This window comes from Falco naumanni, chromosome 5, assembly GCF_017639655.2.
Source record: "Falco naumanni isolate bFalNau1 chromosome 5, bFalNau1.pat, whole genome shotgun sequence".
In the NCBI taxonomy this organism is placed as follows: Eukaryota; Metazoa; Chordata; class Aves; order Falconiformes; family Falconidae; genus Falco; species Falco naumanni.
This window is the reverse complement of record NC_054058.1, coordinates 75,895,811-75,918,572: the sequence shown is the minus strand read 5'-3', so window position 1 is coordinate 75,918,572 and position 22,762 is coordinate 75,895,811. Positions and strand designations below refer to the sequence as shown.

General features: G+C 40.9%; 1 protein-coding gene across 1 annotated transcript in view; it reads right to left on the bottom strand.

The window, feature by feature from the left end:
• LOC121088197 (gamma-secretase activating protein) overlaps positions 1-13,529 on the bottom strand; it is a 49,835-nt gene extending 36,306 nt beyond the window's left edge. The window contains exons 1-9 of the mRNA XM_040593900.1: positions 13,330-13,529; positions 9,390-9,463; positions 4,879-4,935; positions 4,107-4,176; positions 3,634-3,687; positions 3,411-3,499; positions 2,935-3,004; positions 1,803-1,852; positions 379-483 (exon numbers count right to left, since the gene is read on the bottom strand). Of these exons, the coding sequence (XP_040449834.1) occupies positions 379-483; positions 1,803-1,852; positions 2,935-3,004; positions 3,411-3,499; positions 3,634-3,687; positions 4,107-4,176; positions 4,879-4,935; positions 9,390-9,463; positions 13,330-13,414 (654 nt within the window). The 5' untranslated portion in view covers positions 13,415-13,529. The remainder of the gene's footprint in view (positions 1-378; positions 484-1,802; positions 1,853-2,934; positions 3,005-3,410; positions 3,500-3,633; positions 3,688-4,106; positions 4,177-4,878; positions 4,936-9,389; positions 9,464-13,329) is intronic.
• Between the last annotated feature and the right edge of the window lie 9,233 nt (positions 13,530-22,762).

Sequence of the window (22,762 nt, the reverse complement as noted above, 5' to 3'; positions counted from 1 at the left end):
TCTAGCCAAGAACCTGCCCTCATTTGGTGACTCAGTAAGTCTGTGTACAAAATACTTTCTAGATGCGAATTCTCTAGAACAGAGGCATTATACACAAGACAGTTTTTGGTAGATTTAGATGCTTTTGAATAAAAGACCTTTTTAAAGTCAAAACAACTGACAAACCCACCCTTTCTTCTAGAAAGCACTAAGACCACTAGTCTTCTTGTGATCTACAATGCACAAACAGCAGTTAAGGCAAGTCTGGCTTTAGGTTATTTGAGGCAGGAACAGGACAGACTGCTACAACGAAAAACAAACTCACACTATTATTACCCCACACACTCTACTGTCATGAGACAGGCAGGAACAAAACTACTAGAATGACTTTCATCTCACCTTTGGAACAATGTAGAAGAGCCTTTGTTCCATCATATCCCATTGTGCCCAAATGAGATCATCTGCAACTCTGGCTCTTGGAAGCTGACCTGAGTTTTGAATCACCTAAAGGGAAAGTGAGAACATCAGAAGTTGTCGTATAAGGTTCTGTAACAATTACACACAGTCTGTGCTTTACAAAGAAAAGTGATGACAGAAGCGGCACAAATACTAAGGTGTTTGGAGGGAATATGCTACTTCTTAGCTGCACAAAGTCCACCTTTGTTGTGTGCAAGGTACTCGGTTTAAAGAGATCAGAAGCACAGTCTTCAGGGTTCACATGCTACCAAAGCATTTTCTTTGAGATTCCTTTCTTGCAAGAAATTCACCACTTGGGCTGCTCAAAGTGAACAAAGAAAACCAGACAGCACTCTTGTTTATAGAGAAGAGGAGAGGAGTGAAATATCACAGCCCATTCAGAACCAGCTACATTAACTATTGAAGGAAGACACATCAGCTCCAAAAGGGATTTCTGTGCAAAGTCACAGCCACATGATAGAGGGTACTGGCAGCAGGGAAAGGCCTAGAATTGTGGAAAACTACTGGGATTGTATAAATGCACTCTTGAAAGATGTAGGGAAATTTCATGTCAAACAAAACAAATCCTAGAAGGACATCAGATTAACCTGTTTTTTTGGATTACACTCTTAAGTCTTTACTCCACAAATGCAGTCTAGCATATAAAACCCACCTGCTTTAAAAGCCATGATAACCTTTGAGAAAATGATGGAAGACTTCAAAGTGACTGAAAATCAGGTCCTTAACTTTTTCCTTCCAAGCTTACATTTGTCTTCATAAAGTGAAACATTGGCTTTCTTGACACAATTCTTTACTATATTAGACGTATGTTTATTATTATTAAGTCTTTTAAGGAAAACATCCACAATTTGTTGAAGACAAATTCATGTTAAAAATGGGAAAAAGATGAGAGGAAGAAGAGATTGTAATAGTTACAGTACTTGGAGTTTTATGTCTTTTTCTTTGCTTGTTTTCTAAATGAATCCTTTACCAGGACACAGACTCCCAAAAGGCAAAGTTAGGAAGGTGATTCTGCAAATGTTTTAAATAGTGTAAAAATGTATATACACTATGTTTACTCCTGACTTCTAACATACAGATGCATTCAGCAACAAAAAAAAAAACCAATAAAATAAGTTACTTTCCTCATAGATTACACAGTATACAGGTTTTTTCAAACAGCTTTCTGGTTAGCTGTGTAAATTGCCATGCTATCTATCTATCTATCTATCTAAAAAACACAATATACATACTATTTCTTCAATATAGTTTGTGTTGCCGAAGTATAAAACTCAAACCCAGTGAATTAAAATTACAGATGTTTACATTTTCAATTGAAGCAAACCCCAAGATTTTTCAAGTCTTACCACTTTGTGTTCTTCTTCTGCAACAACATGAATATCAAATTGTTCGATATCTTTAAAACATAAGGAAGAAAACCATTACAATCATACATTTTTATATGCTTTTACACAGCTTATTAAACAATCTCACCTCTCGGAATGCTATAAGAACACATTAGGGCCAGGAAAGTTCAACTCAGTGTAAGAGGAAATTTGCGATATATCAACACAGGTGTCTATGCAGAGACCCGGACTCTTCCTTTCCTGAGCCTAGAGTGGCATCAGCCACACACCCTCATGAAAACAGTTTGCTGCCCACATCACTGCAGCACTGTCAAGAGGATTGCTAATGGAAACATGCCAAACCAAGCCAAGGAGCACACTTTTAATGAAAGAGCACACAGGTGCATGCCTGTGCCCGAGACTACACCCTAGCACTGTTTCACTTCCTAGCATGAATACCACCTCACAGTCCCTTCGCACACAAGCTACCTAAAAGTAAGGTACTTTGCCTGTGCAAAGGGTGCAAGAGTCACACAGCAGATGCTATAAATTTTTCCGATATAGTTCACAGCACTATTAGCTGGCCTTAGGTAGGCAAAGGTCACCTACCTAAAGGTGGGTGTCTAGTTACCAGAGAAAATAGGCCTCTCCAAAAAGATGGGAAAAGTGATCCCACTCTATAAGACAACTGAAAGGCAAGAGGGATAAACAGCCTTTTCCAAGCATCCACCTCTATCCATTCTCTCCCATTAGATTAGGCTGAACATGCAAAGTTAGCTGCATCCAAGGAACTACTGTCCTGTTCTTATCCCACCTGTCACACACTAAATCACAATCAATCTTCCAGTCAGTTGATCTGCTCTGAATTTATATAGGCAGCCATAAAAGTCTATGCTAGTTTTTTAGAAATAAAGATAACTGAAGAATGCATGCACTCAGCAAATAATTGCAGTCAAAGCTGGCCATTCTGCTAACGTTGAAAAAAAAAATCCCATCAAGCTATACAGGTTTTGATAGACAAAAAACCTAGAATAGCTCACACCCTTTCTTTTTTCTTTTTTTTTTTTTCCAGTAAAAGTCTATCAGAAATGTAAAGTATAAAGATCATCTTGAAGTAAAAGAATAAAAATGTATTTTCAAAATATTAACTCACATTTATCTTCCGAGACTAGCAAGAGGCGACTTTCTGCAGAAGTATTTCTGCCTTCAACTGGATAAAGAAACTATACAAAAAGTTTCACAAAAGTAAGTAAATGAGTGTTCTGAACTACTTTGGTTATCTAAAATTTATTTTTTTTTTTAGCTGGATATTAACATATTTTAGAATTACGACAAGCGCACTAAATATACTTAATTAATAAAAATAGCTATTATTACAGACTAATAGTCACCAATCACTACAATTGCAAGCCTTGGGGGACCGAAGAGAAAAAAGTAGCCTTCATGTCAGAGAAGTACTCTACATCAAACATTTTATGAACTTTCTAATTTTTTTCATTATATGGAGAAATGTACATTATCTCTATAACAGCTGCAAGATAACATGCGATACTTCTGTACTCAACCACTTTTTCCTCTCTAGTACAGTGGATTTAAAAGATTTATATTCAGATTAGTTTAATAATTTACCTGTACTTGAACACAGCTATCCACAGCTTTTAGGACTCTCAGATTATTAATGGGATGAATTTCAATTAGCAAGGTTAAATACTTGGATACTGCAAAAAGAACATGGTTTAGGTAACATTCTTTTTTATACACAATTTTTTTTTTCTAAACAGAAACTACGTGGGAAAAAAAGCAAAAGGACACAGTTATTTTAAACAGTATTAAAACGATCCACTTGCAGTACCTGACTGTAATAGCTGACTGACTCTCTCTTCTGTATATTGACGGAAGCTGACCGCTAAGGGAAAAAAAAAAAATCAACACAGCCACAGTGAGCACGTGTATTTGATACTAATCTTATTAAACATTCTTGGACAGCAAGCATCACAGACTTTTTTTACCAAAAAAATATATGTTAGAGGAACAACAGAAGCTCTTCTAGATGTAGAAGGCATGTGTAAATGCAGGAGGGGGGAGCGAACAAAGGGTCAGTGTGTCTTAGACTGTTGTTTTAATAAAACAGCAATATTGTTACAGCTACGTCTTTACGTAGTTACCTACATTATTTGGTGATGGATCCACTGAAATGCATAGACTGCATGGGCAACACATGGATCAAAACAGATTTAAGAAATTCTAGACCCAAATGTACCATCCTACAAAAGTAAATCATCTTTACCATGACACAAAAAAATTAATGATAAAACACATATTTACCCAATAATGTCCTTTCATTGTTGACTGAACAACTGATTATGCGTAGATCCCTCTCAAACACATAGAGGTGCTGTAAAGAAATACAGTAATGCTAATAATTTTTTTAACTGAATAAAGAAAACCATCTAATTCCTCCTCCTTAGGAAAACACTGCTGACCAGTACGCTGTTTTTACTTTTAAAGCAAATAATTTCAAGGCCAGAAGAACCATATTTCAAGCCTCAATTGTATCACTTCTTTTTCTCATTCGTTTGTTTCTTACTGGTTGTTTTGAGCTCTATGTTGCCACTAGAGCAGCAAACCAGACCTTTACATAAACAAGACATTTCAATCATTTCATACTGTTATGGGGACACCTGCAAAGGCCTGTTATGATTCCAGCCACTGAATTGCAGTACATTCAGTTCTAGAATAATTTCTTACAAATGGTAGCACCAAACAGGCTGAGGATGCACACGTAACAAAGAAAACCCAAAACATTTACTTCTTAGCACACATGTTCAGTGTGAAGAGGACTACAAAGGGCTTGAATTGGTTGTTTAGAAATAAAGACTGCAGACATGATACTTTACTACTCTCAAGTCATTCAGATGTTCTGTAATGTTCTGCATCTTAATACTATTGAGAACCATTCAAATACCTTCTCAGGTCTCTTTTCGGTTTCGAACAAGCATATACTCCTTAAGGACATAACATACTGTGTTGCAAGGCTTCAAAATCTGAAACATTACCGCACTGTCTTCACCAGGGAGAAGCCTGGTATTGTTCTCACCTCATTTTGTTTAGTTTGAAGATCATACAATCCAATGTGAGTATTTCTCTGATTTCCCTATGGATGAAAACAAATTAGCACTGGCAATGTAAATACATACAAAATTAAACATTGGGGTTTTTTTTCCCCCCACCTCCCTCTCTTCCTCCCCCTGCCCCTTGACACACATCCTCACACACTTCCCTGTCCTATAAACAGGCAGTTAATTATCTAATTCCAAGAAAGTGAGGCAAGAAAGAGAACAAAGATTTTTTTTTTTCCTTTTAGAACTAACACATGGGATAAAGCTGAAATGTGGCCAATCCACAGCCCACAATCCGTTGCATAAGCCAAATGCCTCTCTCTCACTTTGGTTCTAAACTGGTTTTAGTTATAGGCAGTAGGGCCAGGAAGGGAGACATCTGCACAAGAATGAAATGGGATGCTATGGCCCCTGGAAGATTTAAGGCTGGTATTCCAAACCTCACCAGCTTGGTGGGTCATTGTGCCAAAAGGGAGCACAGAAACATGAAAGCAAACACAGCTTCCAGTGATCTGCCTGCCCACTGGAGAAAGGATTTCAGCTCTGCCTTAGGAAATGATTGTTTGAAAGCTAAATATATTTCACAAGCTCAGATGACACCACTACCCTACTGCCTTTGAAAAGAAACATAATACACATCCTTTCTAGCTTATTGATACTAATATACAATGATTTTGTTTGGGGCACTTCTAAGACTATACAAATCAAAACTTTTCTTCTTGGTAATTTTTACCATGCTTTAAATGTTCAAAATATTTTTTTAAAAAAAATTAAAGTAAATTCTGCTTGGCAACATATATTGTATATCAAATCAAGCTGAAATCCATTAAAATACTCTAGGTATAGGCACTATATTGCAAAACTGTTGAAATTAAATCCAGCCACATAGGCTTGTACTCAGACAGTGAGCATCATTGTTTTTAACTACAGCTTGGGGGGAGAGGGGAGAAATCTGTGATTATTTACAAAGTTATGGCATCTTGCTTTGTGAAGTTAAAACAAAAGCCTGAGTATTCTCTTCCTAAGGGGTCTATTTCTGAGTGACTCATTGCTGTGGCAATGACAAAAGTCTTTGACTTCTGATTTAAACGTGGAAAACAAAATGTCTTTAAGACACAGGCTTCAGTCCTCCTAATGTAAGGTTAAGCAAGTGCTTTCAGAAATAACTGTTCAAATAACCATTCTTTCCAAGTGTGTCTGAAACGCTAATATCCTCTGTGCTTAGCTACTGAAAAATATACTTTACAAGACTGGTAACAGGACTAGATCAGTGCCCATATCCATGCTTAAGCTAACATGCTTGTTTTCAAGTTTGCTGTAAAGATTTTTGCATCGCTTTGCAAAATAGAAGTGCTGACACTAGAATTCACCTCTGTCAAAAATATCTTCCAATTATCAACATCATGAAAGACAGATGCTGTCACACCTACAGTAAAATGCAATATTCTAAAATAAGCCTGAAAATAAAGCTCATTCTCCACCTTCCTCCCCGATTTCATACAAAACACTGGATTTTCTTCCACTTAGCAGACAAAGGTTTTTTTCTATTTGTAAATATTCGGAAATAAGCCAGGGCAGCTCCATTTAGTTTACATCCTTATTTGTCCACTATCCTCACTGACAATATCAAAGCTAAAGTTTGCTGCTATAAAACCAACAGGAAAGGCTCACAGACATATAGCTGTGTCTTGCAGGAGTGGTAGCTCATCATTTATAAACAGTTTATCATGAACAGAGGAAAGAGAGGGAGATAAAAACCTACAGATCTTACTGACTCGTTACAGCAGTTTAATATCTATCTTTCTAGGAGCTGTAATTACACCATGATTCCTCCAACATAAGTTTAATGAAACAGAAGGACTAACTGCAGACACTAAAAGCAGTCTGTTTTCCCCAGGTAAGCTTTCCAGTGCGATGATGTCTATTAACAGAATAGCAAAGCGCAAATAATATTTGAATTTTAGAACAAGTTCATGTAAACTTAAACAAAATCTCAAATTGGAGACTAAAACTACTTGTCATTCACTAAGATGCATACACCAAGACTCTTTTTTTTCATCTAAGTAAATATGAATGGATACTGCTGTTAGAAGGTTTGCAATAAACTCCAAAACCACAGAACTATACCCATATGTTGTCAATAGACTGTTTCGGAAAAAGGAACATTTGGATTGAATCCTTCTGAAGTCAGTAATAAAGCATAAAAAGACAGACACAGACACAATACTCCCAACACTTGCTGGTTTTTAGCATTCTAATCAAGAGAGGGGGAAAAAAAAGTTCAGTCCTACTTGAAGGTATCACAGTCCCAAGGTGTGACTGCAGCTGACACAAACAACTAATTTAACAAAAGCAGACATCAAGAAGGGCACAGCGTTAGCAGCTCAGAACCCAGCACATTCAGGACACAGAATGAGTGCAATGCAGCTACAGCCTGGACCACCACATGTGCTCTGACCAATATACAAGCCACCCAGACTAACACAAGCTTTGGGGTTGACATAACTACATGTTCTTATCATGTATGCAGACAAGTGTAGATGTACTGACTCCTACTGACAACACCACCATCAACAGCACCAAAGTGAGTACCAACAACTTTCAGCTGGTGAGCAGAATTTTTACTGATCCAAGAAAGAAACTACCCCACACTACAAACAATATCTCTCTGGTAAAACATCATACATTTAATGCAATACCACCTTAGGATACATTTGTCCTTGTGAGAAGACTCCCAGAAGTTATCTTCCGGTTTGCCCACTAACAAGCGTAAATCACACTTACAAAATCTGTCAGCATTCTTCCCAATAGAGGAATAAATAGATCCTGGTTCTTCAGCAGGCTGGCTCACTCAGGAGAAAAAAAATCACACTACCATGGTAAGAGAACAGGATAAGAAGCAGCAGCATCTCCTTCCTCTTTCACCTTCACATTTGAGAGGTAAAAATGGGAGCACAGCTGTGCACTTTGTCAGTTCCAGCTCTCAGGCTTTGTCATCCAGCCATTCCTACCACACGGGCTGCACAGGCCACTTTATTCCCAAGATCAGGAGAGAGAAAATACAGTGAACATTTTCAGTGACTTCCTATGCAGCCTTTACCCCTAGGTTCAAGGAACTAAGCCTAGGTGTTTAAATCTTCCTGAGAGTCATTGGCCAATTCAGTCAATGGAGTCTAGTGGGTATTTTCCACCTCCTCCACCCCACACACCCCCTTCCCAAAGCACAAGCTACAAGAGGCCAGTTCTCTAAACCCCACCAACTGTTCTGACCACATCCCTACCGACTACAATGGTGAGTGAACCTTGAGCTCATCCCTTTTGCCAGCTGCAAGAGCCTGAACTGCTTACAAGGCAGTTGGACTCTACTGTCAGAAGCCCCAAAAAGCTTAGTGTGAGATTCAACAGACACTAGAAAGCAGCAACATCACACGTATGCAGTACCAGATCTCCCAGTAGGGAGGCAGATGGGTTACTTTCATTAAGCCTTTCTAGAGTTTTGAGCAAGGAAAAAAAAAAAAAACAAACAAACCAAAAAAACTGATACATTCTACAGTGCTGTTTTTATGGTTACTGTTGTCTTGTACAGACTCTCCTCCCTATGCTTGTACTAAAGGAAACATCCACCCACAGTTAAAGTGTATTTTACCTTGATGAAGGCCTCACCTCTTCCCTTAACCCTCGGGATGCTGGAGAGTTTAACACTGTTGAGTCTGAGGGGAATGAAAGGCAGCCCTACTCTACTGGAGTCTGCTATCTCCAATCTGTACTCTTCAAGAACCACAATCCTCCAGAATCCAGCTGGCTCCACACATTTCTCTTCGATGCACAGACAAGAAGCACAGCTTGTCTCACCAAGGGGAAACCTTCTCAAACCATTTAAAAATCTCTTGGAACTACAGGCATTTCAACCTAAAAGCTATACACATGCCATGGAGATGTTAAAAAGGATAGCTCTAAATGCTTCCAGACATCAAACAAACAAGTGAGACTACTTGCAATAAACAAAGTAACTTGATTAAAGTAACAAAGAACAGCAGAAGCAGATTTAGTGTCAGATAAATGGTATCTTAACATATATATTGGTAGGGGAAAACATATTTAACTAAAGCAGTGCACATGAATTTGATAGACTTCCCTGAGAAATTCTGACGGTGAAAGAATATGCCGCCTACAAAGAGTTTACCTGTTCAAGAAGTTGTGTTTTATTTAGGGCAAGATTCTGATTCTCCACCCACCCCCCACCCACCCCCAAAAACAACAGCAAAAACCCTGTGGACTTAATCAGGTCAGTACTTTACTCTCCATTTCATTATTCTTAACCTTTGTCTGAAGCCGAGTTGGGTATTTTCCCACTGTACAACCAAACAAGTTGTAATCAGTCAAGTTTTCATGTTCTAACCCTCACTGCAAAAAAAGACTCAATTAGGCATAGATACACATACAGTGTCATTCTCTGCTATATTTTTCTTAAGTTCTGAGACAGACTTACCTTCCAGGTATAAATAATTTTCCCATTTCTTTCAACATTTACAACATAGAGTGCTGATGAATTCTCAGAAGTATCTGAAATGATAAGTATCAAAAGGTATAGGATTTTCATTTGAGCTAGTTCATCATGTAATTTATGCACACGTTAAGCAAAGATACTAAATACATTTTTACATACAAATACTTATTTGTATATGCCAAAATTACTCCCTTCTGGAAACAGAGAGACACTATTTCCTGCACCATGTTTTAAACCTTATAAGCTTCAACACAAACCAGCGGAGGGGTTTCAAAACCCACAGGAATGAATTATTTAGGTAAACTCCTAACTCTTCGTTATAATTATGATTCTAATGGCCACTACCTTTTGTGATGAAAATGGAATGTGCTTTTTCATCATCTTCCATTCACAGGGGAAAAAAAAAGCATTCATTCATTATACACAACATGGGGTTTAAACAGTTAAGTTGCACTCCAATCCTCAGAACACTACAGGGATATAGAACTAGTCCAACGAAAGTGTCACTTGCTCCTACCTGCCCCTTCAGCATCCCAAAGGAATGCCTGGAAATAACTGGAAATAAGTCTTCAGACATTAGTTGTACACCACCAACAACCTCCCAAAAAACCCCCACCCAAACCCCCAAGAACCACACAAGATTAAACGCTATCTAGATATGCAACATACCTACAGTTACAAGGGAACTAAGCAATGCAGGAGAAGAGATAATGTGGGGTGTGAATGAAAGAGTAGGATTAAAAGGGAAACAGCTGAGCAGGAAGCTAGCATGGACACAGAAAGAGAAAAACATGCCTGGACAAAGCAGCGTAAAATAAAAACAACAGAAGAAAAAAAAAAAAGAAAAAGACAAAATATCATACTCAAGGTGAAAAAAATGCACGCTTTCCTGATGCTGTTTTTCTGTTTTCTCATCACTGCGGCCACCAAAAAAGTTTATCTCAGATGGATCTTTCACTAAAAGTGGAAATTTTGCTCTTAACAAGGTTGAAAGCTGCATGACTGGTCCTAGTTTTAAGATAAAGGTAGCCTGTGGTTCAGTGAGCATCAACAAAAAGAATGCTCCACAACTCTCGGATAGCATTTAGCCAAGTTCAACACTATTTACTTTGCAGTTATCACTAAGCATTGATAGAAGAAAGCTATGTGAAACTTAGTTTCACAAGCCTAATATTAGAAATTGGCTTGTACAGCCTGCAGTAACACGAAAAAACTTTTACAAGTATTACCAGAAGGAAATAAATTCTGTATTTTGTTGTGGGAGGACAATTAAAATCCTTAGTGTACATTTAACGATATATTACTTTCTACTGGTTTCAGATCACTCAAAAGTACAGTACAATACCACTACACTAGGGCTGGCGGGTGACTGAGAAAGCCTCAAATAACCATATACCCTGCTCTTCTCTTAGTGGAAACTTCTCAGAATTTAACCACCACTTCAAACTTTCAAGATAAGTACTACAGTCTCCACACTTCTCTCACATTCGATACTTCTTCAGAACAGAATTTAGGTAGAGAAGGTCCACAAGAAATCTCCATGTCCATGAATTTCTCTTACCACCCGACACAGAGATCTCAAAGGTGCTAGAAAAGTTCCATGTCAGAAGGGAGTTTCACGTCACTGAACACCGTTGGTGGGAATATAGAGCTAAAGAAGTAGTGGCAATCATCTCTGCGCTTGGAAAGTCCTGCAGTAAAACTGCATGTATAATTACTTCTTCCTGGTCCCCACAGCTGAGACCAGCAGATGAAGGGCTGCAAAAGAACAAACACAACCTGCCTGCCCAGTGAACAACTCTTAACAACATACTCAGGAAAACGTGGAGATTGATTTCCTGAAAGCTGTTACATGCAGCTCATACAAAAATATGTAGAATTAAGGAGAACAAGGCTGGTTCTCTTCACTTGCCACTCCTCTCCCATCATCACAGCTACTCCCAGCTCTCATGCTGGGATTAAATTCTCACATGCTATCAAGGGCTTTCAAGTCCCGAGGAAAGAAAATATTAGTAACTGTAACATCTGAAACCACTGACACAAAAGTACCATGACTCCTAAAAATCTTGTTTTCTGTGAATAGGTCTTTCTTTGATGTTTAAGTGAACCTTTTCAAATTCCTGCCTCCCACCTTCACATTCCTAATACAACAGCACTACACCAGGGAAAAAAGTACACAGACAAAAGTTGAAATGCAACACAGCAATGCTGGTATGTGATCATAGGCACCTTCCAACCTAGAGTCCTCTGATTCTGTATTACTAGGGACATTTACTGAACAAAGAGTCTGTATGACATTTTAAAAAGCTGAATATAGCTGTCCCTTTCCCAAAAACAAGTCAGCACCATTTTAAGATCATTATGAGATAAATGCATAGGTTAATTGACTCCTTGAATTCATCACAGATGAAATAAAAAATTAATACCTGAATTGACTAGGCATGGAGAATTTCAGAATTTTACCTCAAACTCCTTCAGTACACCATTCAATAATTGTTCAGAACACTATCTAGTACACGTGAAATATTTTTTAACAGATTTTGTAACTGATGGCTGGGTAAATAATTTTCTTTCACAAAACCAAAAGAATACTGGTTTACCTCCAAAAAGAGTTCTTACGAAACCACCTGGTAACAGCTCCTCAACATGGGAAGCAAGTTAAATATTTTTGAGTTAAAAGCAACCAAAGGAGGTGAGGTTTCAAGTTTATCACCTGGAGACTAAATGACCATCTACTTCTACTGAAGTAATAAACACAGAGTGATCAGGGTTGGAAGGGGCCTCTGGAGATCACCTAGCCCAACCCCTGCTAAAGCAGGTTCTCCCAGAGCAGGTTGCACAGAGTCACATCCAGGTGGGTTTTGAATGTCTCCAGAGAAGGAGACCCCACAGCCCCTCTGGGCAGCCTGTGCCAGTGCTCTGTCACCCTCAGGGTAAAGAAGTTTCTCCTCATATTCATATCCCTGTCTTGCAGTTGCTGTCCCTTGTCCTGTCACTGGGCACCAGTGAAACGAGCCTCTTAACACCTGCCCTTAAGATACTTGTCAACATAAATTGCATCAATTACTTATTACAGTACCTTTTTTTTTTTTTTTTTTTTAGACTGAGGTTGCAGTTTGTGAAAAGCAGAGCTGAGCAGCTGCCCTACAGATGAACAAGAAGTGAAAAACCACAGGGCCAAGAATACAGGAGGGTCATTCTTTTTCCAGCCACATCTGCCTTTGCTACACGAGCTACAGCACACTGCTGTGACAGCTAACACTTCGTCTAATTTTATCTCATCTACCGCGCAGACATTGGTAGTTGGGTTTTCTTTTTCCCCACAGAAAGGACAGTACCGTGGGAGACGGAGTCCTGCTAAAAGTTGTTGGGTTTTTTGGTTTTGGTTTTTGTTTTGGTTTTTTTTTTTGGGGGGGGGGAGGGCGGGACGACACAAAACCCAAACCACAGACGTGTGAAGTAGCAGAAAAAAAGAACAAGCCGCGGAGCGCGGCAGAAGCGCTTGCGGCATGTGCGAAGCACCTTGAAGCCGTCAAACCACCCCGCCTGCAGCAGCCCAGCCGCAGGCACCTGAAGGACGAGCCCCCTCACGGCCAGGCGGCCCCGGCCCGGGCGCTGCCCCCTCCTCTGCAGTGCGGCCGAAGGGGCCGGCGGCTGCTCCCCCCGGCCCTGCTCCGCACGGGGGCCCCCGCCGCCGCCATTACCCTCGCCCGCCGGAGACGGCGCAGCCCCCCGATGCGCCGCACCCGGGACACTCGCTTCAGGCCTGACCCCTCCGCCCGCGGGAGAGGACAGCGCAAGGAGGCGGCTGGGAGCAAGCGGCCGGAGGGAGGGAGGGAGGGAGGGGGCTCTGCCCGGCCCTCCCCGGCCCCGCCGCAGCAGCAGAGCCCGCCGGCGCAGCGCCACCCGCCGCGGCCGTTACCTAGAGCGGCGGCCCAACCCCGCGCCGCCAGCCAGGGGACCACATCCCTCTGCAGGTCAAACTCGGCCACCAGGTGAAGCAGCATAGCGGCCTCCTCTCACACCGGCCCGCGGGGGGACGCGGGGCGCCCGCCAGCCCAGCGCTACCCTGCTCCGCCCGCCGGAGCTCCCCGCACCGGCTCCAGCGGGGCGGCCGCCGCCACCGGCCCTCCCCTTCGCGCTGCCTCGGCGCCTATTGGGCGCGGCCGGCTCACTCAGATGGTGGCGGCGCGGAGTGGCTGGTTGCGCTCCCGCCTCCCTCCGCTCCCCGCAGCCGGCGGCGGGGCGGGCGCGGCGCGCAGGGGTTCCGCTTCCTTCGGGGGCGTGGGAGCAGCGGGGCAGCGCCTGCGGGCCGCTCCTGAATGCGGCCTCGAAGGGCTTCATTTGCCCGTTGGAGCGGGCGGCCAGGCGCCTCCCGTGGCGCGGCGGAGGACGGGGTGAGCCTCCCTGGCACTTTACTGGCGGAGTGACCCAGAGTGCCTTGGGCAGTTGCCCGAGGACGGGGCCGGCCGTCAAGCGTCAGTCATCAGGGGTTTGCTGAGCAGATGGCCCCAGCCCTCTGTTCCCCGCCTCGCCTTCCCCCTAGAACAGTTAGGTGTTTTCCAGGATTTCAAGCGGCATCCCTGTTTTTCCGAGATTATGCACTCCGAAGTGGCTTGCTGAATAGATAAGTCTCTGCAAACTGCTTTGGCAGGGCTCAGGATGCCCTCCTCTCAGACTAGGCCTGACCCGATCCTGCTTTTCATCTGTCTACTAGCAAAGAAGGTAAAGCTTAGTGTAATCTTAGGGGATTTTGTGGTTTGTTTGCTTTGGGGTTTTTTAGCTTTTGAAAATACCTGCAGTGCTGATAAGATGCTACTCCACAGCTATCTATAGACGCCTGTAATGACCATTTCACTTCTGACGTGCACTGGCTGATGTCAGGGGCTAAAAGTGGTGTAAAAATGGATAGGCTGCAAGGGCACACACCAAGCTAGATGTACACCAAGTACAGAACAGCTCGAGCCTGTTCTAAGAGGTAATCCACTACCACTTCTCCCCCCCCCCCTGCTCCCCATTGCTAAGCTTTGGAGCTATATAAAGACCACATGAGAATCAGGTACATCTGCAAGTTGGTAAGCGAAATGCAAAGCAGACATATGCTTTCTCTCAAAGTCTTTATTTCTAACTTTGACAATTTTATCACAAGTTTCATAACTGACATTCTTAAAGCTCCTTGTATCAAGGGGTTGTGCAAGAATTTCAGCTTATATTTTCACTGTTGTGAAATAAAGCTTGAAAAAGGGACTGGAATATTTATTTCAGAGGCAAAAGTAGAAAACAGACAAAAAGTCCCAAATGGATGCATTTTTTAAGAGATGAGGTCGGGCTAATTCATGATTATGAGTCTTTGGGAATGACACAACCAGAGAGGCAACCAAGGGAGGGGAACAAAGCCAATGAAATGACTGATTCTGTAAGTATGTGCAAAAAGGGAAATTTTCACATGGAGAAAATCTCCTGTGCCCAGAGCTATAGAGTGCATTTAAGGCCAGGATGAGGCCAAGTGGCAGAATTGTTATTTCAGCTGTAAAGCAAAACAAAAAGAAATATGGAGATGGGTAGCAAAGAGTCTGCCTGTAATGGCAGACACTCCAAATGCAGAAGGAAAAGAAAGAAAATTAAATATAGTTGCCTAGTTTGATGGTCCTGCATTTTAAAACAAACAAGCAAAACCCAACTGTCACTGTTCTTTTGTTTCAAAATCAATCATGTCACTTATTATAGTTCTTGAAAGAGAGCCCACATAACTGATGGATGAATTATTCTCTAATATTTACAGACCGAGAATCATATGACATATCTGTTCTTCTAGCGTCTCTTACACAGCATGTGAAAGGCCCTTTGGACAGTAGGAACTGCATGTAGTTAACCAGAGTAACTGCTGAGTCTGCCATAGAACTTAAGCTGGTGAACATGATTAAGGGAAGTAGGAAATGTTCTTAGGTGATGTGGGCTGGTGAGTACCTGTGCAAACAAGTGGGTGTGGAGGAGCTCTATTCACTTGTGACCTGTTCCATTCTGTAGTCCTTATTCAGGAAAGGACTGGAAGAGTTTGTACAAGTTGCTGGAGGCGTTTGTACAGGTAAAGACTTCACAGCCAGGTTTGCAGTAGGAAAACCTTTCTTGTTGAGGAAATAGTTAACAAAACTTCCTTTCAGACTGCAAAGGACTCTCTGTTATTTTTGTATGTCCAATATGTTTGCATTATCTCACTAAAGTTTATAAATATGCTTTCTAAAGACTCCTGGCACAGAGTGGGACCTCACCTCCAGTGCACCATCCTAGGAACTTGGAAGCTTCTCTGATGTTAGTCCCTGAAACTGAGGCAAGAGAAATTCTCGGGAGTTTCCCTATCTTCTCAGTGAGGAGAAGGTGGTAGCGTGGCAGATGAAGAGATCTGAGGAACAGGAAGGGATGAGGTGATTCATGATGACTATCAGGGTTTAGAGGTACAGAGACATGTGAAGAGTAGCCATGTAGAGCTAGGGAAGACAGTACCAGCAAGAGGAATTGATAGGAGCAAGAAGCCAGAACAGAAGGGAATGAGGCAGAGTGAATCTGGAAAGACAAGACAAAGGTTTATAACCTGTGTAGAACTGAAGTCAGCCTTCCCAGAATTGAAATCAGATTCCTAAGTTTCTCTGTTGTCCAGCAAATGACTTGAAATCCATTATTTTCCAGTGGTTTATCCATATAAAACCAAGATATTATTTCTGCCCGTTTCTTTGGTTCAAGTGGTAGAGGTTTACTTGTGACTCTGAAAGGTCTAGCTCTGATGATGGCCCTTGGCAATGTCATTATGATTCCATGGTGTAATTATCTGTGCTTTCTCAAAAAATCACACACAATTATATATGAAAATGACAAACCACTTCTGGTTTAGATAACAGTCTCGTTTGTCCTATCTTCTTTCATTTGTAAAATGTAACCCATGCTATGAACAAAATAAAAGGGGTACCCTAAGGAAAACTGACTATATACTACAAGATGAATGATATTTCCAAGAGAACTAATTAAGCTTGGATAATGCTTTTTGGGCAATTTCTTATTTTTGACAGCTTAATTTACAGCTGTGACATATGTTAGGACTACATATATCTGCATTCAGTTCCCAAATACATATTTAAGAAAAAGCAGATGGTTTGCCTGCCTGTTTGTGTGTTTGTGTAGTACAGAGAAAATACTTAGAATCAAATAAATGAGGTTCATAGTAAATGGAGAAAGTGATGCAGTTTCTGAATTGATTAGCTTTAGCAGTCAGACTTTTTAAATTATCACAGGAAACATAAAATGCTGACAACTGGTGTCAGCATTAACTTTGGAGTGAAACTCAGAGTGCCTACTTACTGAAATGTACAAGATACCCCATCTTTCAAGAAACAACAGGTAATTGCAGATTTGGGGCTGTACAGTCCTACATTTAAGGAACAAGCAAACGGTCTTGCATAAGAATTTGCAATGCCATGAAGAAAACTTAATTTGCTGCTGTTTCTTCTCCCCAAGATATCACTATCTTAAGTGTTTGCCACAGCTGCTGTCACTTGAAGAGCGCCTAATACTTTGAAGTGGGATGGGGTTTCTTCTTTCTCTTCCTGTGTTCCCATAGTTATCTGCTGGTTTTATTTTTTAACTTCTACCTTTCATATATATTTCCATTGACAACTGTAAAAAAAATTAACAAGATTTAGAGCTCGTTATGTAAAACTCATTATTCCCTGAGCTGTCAGTCTGGCTATGCACATTAGAGGCCATATCTACAGGCCCAGAGATCCAGGTTGAATTCCTAGAAGCACAACACATTCTTCAGAAACCACAAAGCTGACTCATTCAGAGTACTTCAAGTAATAACTCAGTACAGTCTATCATGCCACCTCAACTTGATAAATAAAATTAAAAGCTTGCTGCAAAAGCTGTAAGCATCTAAAAAAACCCTTATTCTTTCTTCAGCAGACTTTGAATTAAGACAGAGGGCCTGATGTATTCTTGATAACATCTGCCAACTTTGCTAGATGGAGAATGAAGCTCTTGGTTTAAAAAAAGACAACCCAACTTCTTAACTCTGCTAAATGAAATTAATGTTATAACCCATTTCTGACTTTTGCTTCATTTTTGCTTGCACCATGAAACCAAATAATGAATTTCACTATTTATACTTAGTTGCATTTTCTAATTTTCACGCTCAGTTAGTTTGGGTTTTTAGACCCAAGCTGAACCTGTGTGCAGGTATAGAAGCTGTTCCCAATGGAGCAACCTCTGGGATAGGGATGTGAAATTAAAGCTCTTAGAAAAAAATGGCAGATTACATTTTACTTTTTTTTCCCTTTTTTTGTTAAAAAAAAAATCAGGAGTCTGTTTCTACTTTACTAATGGCAGGATCTCCCTCGAATTTTTAGCTGGATTTGGTCTACAATGTAGTCAGGCAAATTATCAGAAAGCAGTCACATCATAAGCAGCATCAGCAATTTGTTACTACTAACGACAATTTTTGTGCTAATTGCCCATGTGCCTATCATCATCCCTTTTCAAACAGTTTGTGTGGCAGGAATTGCAAAATCATACCATGAAACAAGTGTGCGGCTGATGAGGTGTTGTCGCCCATCCTGGCATTGACAGGTGTAACATACTCTTCAGCTCTTTCAACAAAATAAAGCTTTATTCATGAAAAAACCCAACATACAGAGCCATAAATCATTGATGTGTTCTGCATTAGGAAATTATACTTAAGACTGCTTATGAAGAATGAATATCTGAAATAATTATTTAAACGCATGACAGCTTGGCAAATAGCTCATGACTTCTTTGGGAAGTCCTGCTTACTGAGGGCAACCTCTCTTCCTGCTATTCCAGCAACAGAGGGTTTATTGTCAATGTGTCTAGACAGTTGCTTCCTTGAAGGATGTTTTCAGCCAGTCAAACACAAAATATTTAAATAAATTGTTTTTCTTAAGGAGGTGGTCAATATTTATTAAACCCTCTCTGAAACACGAATAAGATGTGATTAGGAATTGGTATTTTGGTAGTGAAAATAAAGGCTGTGATTCAGGGTTGGTGGAATAAAATACCTTTATTTCAGTGTGTGAGAACACCATTTTTTTCAGTATCTTCAATCACAGAATATCAACATAAATTGAAGTAGTTTCACTGAAGTCAGTCAGCATCCGTTACAGATGCCAGTGCTTCATGGATGTGCTTTTCTATGCTTTGTTTAATAATTAATCATAGGAAATAGTCTCTTAACTACTAAGGAAAAAAATTCCGTTTTGCTATTCATGCTCATACTGAACAGCACCTTCTTCTTTTAAATAGCTTTATTGAAGTCAACATGCTCAAGCCGGTAACATATTTCAAGTCAACAAGGCGTCTGAAACAATTAAGGTATTCCTCAAAGCAAGAGAGGGGAAGAGAATGGGACCTATCGAAGTCTCTGACTGTTGTCCAAGTGGCCTTTTTGTTTCCGCCAGTTCTCCCCTCTGTTGCTCCCTCTGAGGCTCCTTTGTTCTTTCCACAGACTAACCCCTGCTAGCGCTGGTGAAAGCTCTGTGAGTGCACACTGCCTCAACAGCTGTTGAAGGAGCTCTTTGCTCTGTGTTTATTCTTCCAGCTACAGCCTCGTTAGGACTCACCAGTAGTATCTAGAAAAATTGCCCTTTTTTCCTTGTGATCTTTTGGTTTTGACGTAATTTTGCATTGCGAGAGGACAGTGTTGATACTGTGCAACAGACTTGCAACTTTTTGGGGAACAGATATAATAATGCCTTTATCAACAGACCAATTCCAATTTCTTTCACTTTTTAGATGCCTTTACATTTTCATTGTCATTTTTATTATAAAATAAATATTTTGTACAAATGCATTCCTTCAAAATGTAAGGGTACAGCATGGTACAGTGAAGACTACAGACAGGGACAGTGCAGGATGAATGTATCAGCTGAATTTCATCTCATTGAGCTTCAGCTGTTTTGAAACCAGGGTTCTACTATGAGTTCTTTGTCTAGGCTCCTTCTAGTTAATGAAGAAAGATAAGAGCTCCAGAGGGCAATTGATACAACATGGGTTTTGGCACTTACCTTATGATGAATTTTGCTTGAGTCTGGGTGCTGGGTCTCCTGTACCCTCCCATCTGCTGTCAGGTCTACCAGGAATGTGCAGCTGGAGGCCTAGAAGGAAGTGGGACTGTCCCTTTCTGCGTCTGCCTCCAATTAGATCATGTACAATGTAATATGGAAGGGGGCCCTGAGGGTGTGGTTTGACAAGCAGCTGATCTAACAACTCATGACTGTTGAAAGGATGATCCCAGCCTTCCATCCCTTCTCATTTTTTTTCTCCCTACCCTCATCTCCAGGTCATCCAGCCCCTTTGCCAACTCTGCTGCACCTCTGGTGCCTCTGTTATCCAACTCTACTTGCTAACGCACTAAAATCTGTTTACTTTTTATCTAATGGTTTAAATTTTTGCCAGGTTATGAAGGTGCCTCTAGTCACAGAAGCCTACAGCCATTGTAAAGGGAAGTGGTGATAGTGTGCAGCTGGCAGCAGGGCGGGGGGTGGGGGAACAGAAGAATAGAAGACCTCCCTGTATGGGTAGCAGTGAAATGTTAGGCCTACATGGCTAATTCAGAGCTTTTGCCAAATGCTTTCTTCTGACTTTCAGGTTGAAAGAAGCAGTCATTTTTGCCCAGCATTGCTCTGGTCCATTGCCCAGCTACTGCTAGAATAGTTTCCAGACCACAGAACTGATCCAACTGAAAAATAACCCTGAGGGGAGAAAGGAGAAGGTGGGAGATATTAGTTTCAGTCATACCAGCTACCTGTTCAAGTTTACTGAACCCTTATGTCACCAAGAATGAAGATAGTCTACAGAACTGGGAACAAACTACTCATGCTGGGCAAAGGGCTTTGGGAAACTGCCTTTCCTTATGTTAGTGCTCACTTAGGCCAGTTTAAATTTATGCCAAACTACAGCCTTAGGATGGGGTTAGTTGTCTGTGGACAGCACAGAAACTTGCTTCTCTTGACTTACAGCAAAAGAAGTCTAGGTATCAGCTCTTACCTGATATGTCAGACAACTAAATCCCATTCTTAGCATCCTTGGCCTGATTTCCTGTTTCCATCAGGATCAATAGAAACGACTAGTTTTTGATAGCTTATTTGAATGCTGTAACAACCATTCCTTTGATGCAGTGCAACACTTTAAATACATTCAAATTATTCTCTCAAAATCTGAATACATTTCCTTGGCACATCCTAAAAATATCTTTTATTTATTATATGTGTTGGTTCCAAACAAATGTCACATTAATAAGCAGAGAGGCTTGGGTAGGTGTACGTCATTAGTCACGCAGGCAGTGGTTTCTTTTTCCAAAATACTTCCAGAATTCAATCTGACCTCTTCTAACAATGAACTATTTATAGGATTCATAAGGGCCTTATCCTCCAACCCTGACTCAGCCAAAACTCACCACTGACCTTGACCTCCTATAGTCTATTCTTATAGTCTTACTCATGTGAGGAGCTTTTATTCGCTGACCTGATTTAGGGAGTGTATTCTCATGAGTATGATTTTGCAGGCTTGGTTCCCAGCTCAGTGGGACTTGGTAAATGTCACAGAATTGAGTCCTGAGATACATATATTATTTTTACAATGTTATAAATAAAAACCAGGGGGAAAATGAGCAGCTAAGATCTGCTTCCAACACCACAACAATAAACTGAGTGTAATTCCATCAGGTGTTTACCAGTAGAAATAAAAGTATTGAATACTCCTTTTTTTGGAAGAGAGTGCGCATATTTTTAGAAGAAAGCAGTCACTAAGTTTCTGAATCGTAACAATTATTACTAAATAAAGTAGCTGTTTTTTCGCAACAAGATATAATTGTTTTTAAGTAGAATATTATTGCAGTGTTAGGTGATTACACTAGCACAGTATGACAATGGCAACTTTTTTCTGTATTTTTTGCGTCTTCTTCTGTAACATCTAAAAAACCTCTTCATCTATAACTAACTGCCCCTAGTAATTTTCTGTTCTTCATTGTGATGCAGGATGGTACCTTTTTAGAAGCTTGTTGTTAGTGGAGCTGGGTAACCAGTGTGTTGTCTTTAACAAAAAAATACTCTCAGCAGTCTACTATCTTTCAATTTTTTTGAATGACTCTTCATTTATAAAGAATGTAATATACTTGATGTGTCTTCTTTCCAACTTATATTGTGTTACATATCTCTTTCATTTCCTTTTTTATTTTCTCGCTTTAAAGTGGAAGAGTCCAATTTTTTAGGTGCTTTTGTAAGTCCTCAGTGCTTTTTTCATTCACATTTGAACCACTGCTTTTTATTTCCCTCCATTTCATTGCACGGGTTGAAAATGTCTTTATTATATACTTGAATCATCAGTATATTATATGGTGGTCTTTTGTAGCTTCTGTATTTTATTTGTTCTTTTGAAGATAAGCATGCAATGAGCAAGTGTCTTCAGTTAGCTGTCTACTACAATGCCTAGGCCTTTCTCTTGAGTAGTTACTGTAAAGGTGGAATCCATTATGCTTATGAGTAACTAAAGGAATGCCTTCCAGTCAGCACTGTCGTGCATTTATCAGCATTTGACTTTGTATTGATAAGGAGCATGGTTAGCTCCTTAGTAGCTCCATAGTAGCACCCTCTACTCTGCCCTGGTGAGGCTGCACCTGGAGTGCTGTGTCCAGTGCTGGGCTCCCCAGTTACAGAGAGACAGGGAGCTACTGGGGAGGGGCCAGCGCAGTGCTACGGAGGTGAGTAGGGAGCTGGAGCATCTCCCTGATGAGGAAGGGCTGAGGGAGCTGGGACTGTTTAGCCTGGAGAGGAGCAGACTGAGAGGGGATCCTATCCATGCGTACAAATGCCTTAATGGCGAGTGCCAAGAGGACAGGGCCAGGCTCTTTTCGGTGATGCCCAGCGACAGGACAAGGGGCAACGGGCACAAACTGCAGCACAGGGAGTTCCACCTGAATATGAGGGAGAACTTCTTTACTGTGAGGGTGACAGAGCACTGGCACAGGCCGCTCAGAGAGGCTGTGGGTCTTCTTCTCTGGAGACATTCAAAACCCATCTAGATGAGACACTGTGCAACCTGCTCTGGGAGAACCTGCTTTAGCAGGGCGGGACTAGATGATCTCCAGAGGTCTCTTCCAACTCGACCATTCTGTGATTCTGGGATGGTTTTCCTTTACATGGGCAGAGCTGTTTGTCAGGCTCATGGTTAGGCCTTTTATGTCTGTTGTTAGAGACTCTGTCAATCACTTGACCTGTGATGAAGACCTCATAATTCCTAGAAATCTTTTTTAGTCTTGATTTTCTGGATATATACACATGCTATAGATTTAT